This window comes from Propithecus coquereli, unplaced genomic scaffold, assembly GCF_000956105.1.
Source record: "Propithecus coquereli isolate 6110/MARCELLA unplaced genomic scaffold, Pcoq_1.0 Scaffold138, whole genome shotgun sequence".
Lineage (NCBI taxonomy): Eukaryota > Metazoa > Chordata > Mammalia > Primates > Indriidae > Propithecus > Propithecus coquereli.
Genome location: NW_012138080.1, coordinates 3,541,027 through 3,546,516, shown reverse-complemented (window position 1 = coordinate 3,546,516; position 5,490 = coordinate 3,541,027). Strand labels below are relative to the sequence as shown.

Sequence of the window (5,490 nt, the reverse complement as noted above, 5' to 3'; positions counted from 1 at the left end):
TGGCATAGAGATTTCTCTTTGGGTTTTAAAATGTACTTTTCAAAGTTTTATGTTAATAGATATTATTTCTAATATTTACAAATATAAAAATAAGTTTTTTAAAATAGGAAAATATAGTCCAATTTATAAATAATAACATGAGCAAGCCATATGTTTAGGTATATTTATAGTTCAACACATGAACCAAGCTGATTCCAATTGTTTCAGCAATTGTGTAATGTGAAATTCCTAAATTATGGTAACTGATGCATATAATCATCAATCATATATTTTATAATTTAATGTTGATATTAATATTAAATCTTATCTAGCAAACAACCAGCCTCCTACCCTTCAGATTCTTCAGTCTTTTCTCCACCATTACGAGTAGTACAATTTTCACTTTCTGAAGAACAATTCCTTGTGGAAGCTATACTATGTCTTCCTTAAATACAGAAACAAACACATACAAAAAAAAGGGGGGGAGTTAGCATTTCTAGCTGAGAATGGGTTTTTACTTATTGAATGGTAATACTGTAAATGCATGGTTTCCAAGGGTAGTTAAAGGTGGTACTTGTAAGGTGGCATTTTTCCCTTAATATTTCTGAAGGTATGAGGAAGAAACCGTACAAAAAATACGAATCACAAATTGATAATATTACAATGGAAGATTTCAAAAAATACTGATGCAGTGTGTACAAATATGGGTCAAATGTTCAAAAGCCAACATCATAGTTTTCTTTTCCTGAAGCGAATTTTTATATCAACACTCTGCTGAGATTACAATAACTCACTACACCCTGAGGATTTCTAAAACCAGTTATTATTTCCAATGGAATTGCAGAAAACAACTCTTTGCCCTGCTACTGTGTCATTTGAAGCTCTTGTTGACTGCAATAAAGAGTGGCTGTAGGCTGGGCACAACAGTGCTTGCCTGTATTCCCAGCTGTCTGGGAAGATTGCTTGAGCTCAGGACTTCAAGATCAGCCTGAGTACCACAGTGAGACACTTGTCTCTTAAAAAAAAAAAAAAAAAAGAGCAGCTATAAAAAAACCTAAGAGACAAGCAAGGTGCTCTCAGGGAAAAAAAAACATTAGTGAAGCAGAGGTCCCTAGCCTTTTTGGTACCAGGGATTGGTTTCATGGAAGACAATTTTTCCACAGACGGGTGGGAGGGATGGTTTCAGGATGATTCGAATGCATTACATTTATTGTGTACTTTACTTCTATTATTACTGCATTATAATATATAATGAAATAATTATACAACTCACCATAATGCAGAATCTAATGCTGCCACTGATCTGACAGGAGGCGGAGCTCAGTCAGTGACACGAACAATGGGGAGTGGCTGTAAAGACAGATGAAGCTTCGCTCACTCACCCACTGCTCACCTCCTGCTGTGTGGCCTGGTTCCTAACAAGCCACAGACTGGTATCAGTCCATGGCCTGGGGGTTGGGAACCACAGAAGTAAAGGGTATAGTGCTGGCTGGGTGAGGTGGTTCACAACTGTAGTCCTAGCACTCTGGGAAACTGAGGAGGGAGGATCACTTGAGGTTAGGAGTTCTAGATCAGCTGAGCAAGAGTGAGACCCCATCTCTACTAAAAACAGAAAATTTAGCTGGGCATGGTGGCACATGCCTATTGTGCCATCTATCCTGGAGGCTGAGGCAGGAGGATCACTTGAGCCCAGGAATTTGAAATGCAGTGAGCTATGATAAGGCAACTGCGCTCTAGCTGGGGCAACAGAGTGAGGCTCTGTCTCCAAAAAAAAAAAAAGGTATAATGCAAATCCCTTTAAAGTAAAATAATATTCATAATAAGTAATAAATATGAAATAACTACATTAATAGATTAGAGAACTAGGTTAATAGATTAGAGTAGAAAATTTTGATTTTTTTCAATGACAGTGTCTGAACTATATATTAACACTTAAAAATTTTTAAATATAGCAAAGATAAATATAATTTTTAAAATTCAGGAAGATACAAATACTAATAGATTTTTCTTTAATGTTTATACTAACCTTTAAACAAAGAAAGAAAAGTTGATTGGAATACATAATATTTTGCAGAATCATCATAAGGACAAGTGCTATACTTTAAAGTCTTACCTGTTTTGGAAACTGCATCCTGACCAACTGGTGTCTCCTGAAATTCTCCCTGTGTGTCAAGAAGCGATGATTTGATATATGTGGCTAAAGTTTCAACAGGACTCTCTCCAGCAGCCATTAGGGGATTATACTGGTTGTCAACAGGTGAGCTTCCACTGCTCTTCAGTTCATCAAACCTTTTTGCACACTGTCATGATATAAAATGAAAGAAATAGAGGTTTGGAGGCTGGGTGAAATGGCTCACACCTGTAATCCTACTACTCTGGGAAGCGGAGGTGGAAGGATTGCTTGAGCTCAGGAGTTCCAGACCAGCCTAAGCAAGAGAGAGACCCTGTCTCTACTAAAAATAGAAAAATTAGCCGGGCATCATGGCATGCACCTGTAGTACCAGCTACCTGGGAGGCTGAGGCAGGAGGACTGCATGAGCCCAGGGGTTTGAGGTTGCTGTGAGCTAGGATGATGCCACAGCACTCACTCTAGCCCAGGCAAAAGAGTGAGACTCTGTCTCAAAAAAAAAAAGATGAAGACTGCCTTCGTCAACCATATATTCTTTTGCTCTGCATCTATTAACACCTGATACTTTTAATAATTTAGTTAAAAACTTGGATTTTATTTTTATATTAACTGAGATTCCACCAGGAATAAGACCAAATCCTAACCTTCGGTGGAGAGCAAACCAAAGTGTATCTGACTGGTGACACTAGATTTTCTTTAGTAAAATAATAAAGACTTGGCCACATGTGGTGCCATGGCTCACATCTGTAATCCCACCACTTTGGGAGGCTGAGGCGGTAGTATTGCTCAAGGCCAGGAGTTCAAGACCAGCCTGGGCAACACAGCAAGACCCTGTTTCTACAAAAAATAAAAAAATTAGCTGGATGTGGTGTTGTGTGCCTATAGTCCCAGCTGCTTGGGAGGCTGAGGTGGGAGGACTGCTTCAGCCCAGGAATTTGAGGTTGCGATGATCGCAACCAGTGTACTCCACCCTGGGTGACAGAGCGAGACCTTGTCTCTTAAAAAAAAAATGCTTTTGAGAGAAAAGTGGCAAAAGAAGGCTCTGAAAGGCACATGGCAATGCAAAAGAATGACACAACAGACTATACATATAATATTTGTGTTAAAATTAGCAATTTAATTTCAGCAAAACCACTATTACTCATCACATTAAGTTAGCATTATTAGTTTGAATTGTGTTGGTTTTAGTGTTCATTTATGTCTGTAGTGTATAAATTTGGTTTACAGTTGTATGAAGTGTGTTTATACCTAGTATTATTAGTGCCTATTTAATTTATATCATAATAAAAATAATTAAAGTCATCATTGGGAGTTTCCAAGTTTTTTCCTTTAAAAAGGTTTCGATATTACTTAAGTTTGAGAAACACAGCATTAGGGATTTAATAACATATAATCTGCTTTATAAAAATTTTATCTACCCATAATTTTACAGGAACACTTATTTTGCTTAAATTAAGATATTAGTGACTTTTCAGTTATAAACATATATGATGAGGTCAAATTTAAAAATAGCAAGTGGGCTAACACATTAACTGCCATGTGAGTTGTATTTAACTCATGCTAGGTTTGAGCCTGGGGCCTCATGAAGCATATATAATTCACACATCTCTTTACCTTGGGAGTCACATGGTGGCTCAGGTTGCCATGCTGTAACATACATGTTACATGATGGGTGGCCCCCTGGGCAAAACCCTATAGTTAGTTCATAAAAATCTTACTTGTTGATGTTCTTACTGTTACAATTAATACTGACAATTTAATTCTAAAAATGTGGATTAAATGAATAGAAGTCAATAAATTTTATTTTTCTATTTGTTTCCCTTTAAATTACACTTAAGCCTGATGAGTCAAGAAAAATACTTAACCCTTATGAACTATTTCTCAAGTTTTAGATTACTTTTTACATTACTAATTTTGAAGTTTTTATATTACATTTTTATTGAAAAAACACAGAAAACAATACAAAAATTTTTCATTAAATTAGAAAGAACTGTTTTGCTTTCAAAGTTTTTATTCTATTTTTGTAATAAAATACCATGGCCCCAAAATTTTTGGGGAAAAATTTTTTTTCCAGTGTGGCAGTCAATGCATTAATATATAATGAATATAATTTGCATCTAGTCAAATAATACAGATATGTACATACAGTATTAACATGCATATGAATATATAAACCTCAAATAGTTTTTTTCCTCTTAGTGGTTGTTTCTTTAAACACCTTTTCTGATTATTTCCTGATCACCTTTTCTGATTTTTTTCAGGAGATATCTGGGGGACTGTTATTTACCTCTTTGGGTGTTAATCCTGGCACGAGCCTTGCTACTGTTTCCCAGTTGATGGTCTGAGGGATTCCAATTAATGGATAAAGGATCATGTCCAACACCATTTGGTTGTTATTGTTCACGAAATTGTTGTTTTCTGAATATCCACGACTCATCTTTCGGAACCAGGAACAGGAAAGACAAACAACTTTATTTAAATCTGAAATCCAAATGTTGTCAGAACATTATAGATCAGTTATAATTCATTCCCAAGAATTATCTGCTATTATATAAAGGAAAAATAAAACTGATCTAAAATAAACAAACAACATATAGCCCAAATCTCTTCAAATACAAAAGTATTTGAATATTATGGGTTGATGGATGTATAAAAAGATGGACAGATGGATAAATATATGATAAAAAACGTAATAAAATATTAATGGTAGAATCTAGGTAGTAGACATATAGGTGTTCACTACAAAATTCTTTTTGACTCTGTTGTAAGTTCAAAAATTGTCATAATAAAACATTGGGAAAAAAAGTTGAATATAATTTATCTTTCTAAAAAAGTCCTTAAATGTACCTGATTTATATTCTGATTATCAATTCATGGGATGGTGGAATTCAGCTATAAAACATACCAAACATAGCTGATTAAGAAGAATTATAATTTCATTCTTTCCTAAGCAAGATTCTCTTCTTCCGTGAATGAATGTCCATGTTATAAACAATGAAGGCTGAGCATATTGAATTTTTACTAATAAAAAGAAATTTAAAACCAAGTTATTCTGATTATTTTAGGCTAATCCTAATAATTACTGTGTCCTGTGATAATTAGTTATAAATGATGAGAAGATTATATCAACACCTCTAGTGGTATTTCTACATGTTTGAAACAATTCTACTTTGGAAAGTTCTTCTCTTCTTCCTTATATTCAGAAGTAATGTGGCCGGGCACGGTGGCTCACGCCAGTAATTCTAGCACTCTGGGAGGCTGAGGCGGGTGGATTGTTTGAGCTCAGGAGTTCGAGACCAGCCTGAGCAAGAGCGAGACCCCCGTCTCTGCCAAAAATAGAAAGAAATTAACTGGACAGCTAAAAATACATAGAAAAAATTAGC

At 35.3% G+C, this 5,490-nt stretch overlaps 1 protein-coding gene across 1 annotated transcript in view; it reads right to left on the bottom strand.

The window, feature by feature from the left end:
- Positions 1-5,490, bottom strand: part of KIAA1841 (KIAA1841 ortholog) — a 58,594-nt gene that overhangs the window by 46,980 nt on the left and 6,124 nt on the right. Inside the window, exons 3-5 of the mRNA XM_012639232.1 lie at positions 4,395-4,544; positions 2,093-2,279; positions 331-424 (exon numbers count right to left, since the gene is read on the bottom strand). Coding sequence (XP_012494686.1) covers positions 331-424; positions 2,093-2,279; positions 4,395-4,544 — 431 coding nt within the window. The remainder of the gene's footprint in view (positions 1-330; positions 425-2,092; positions 2,280-4,394; positions 4,545-5,490) is intronic.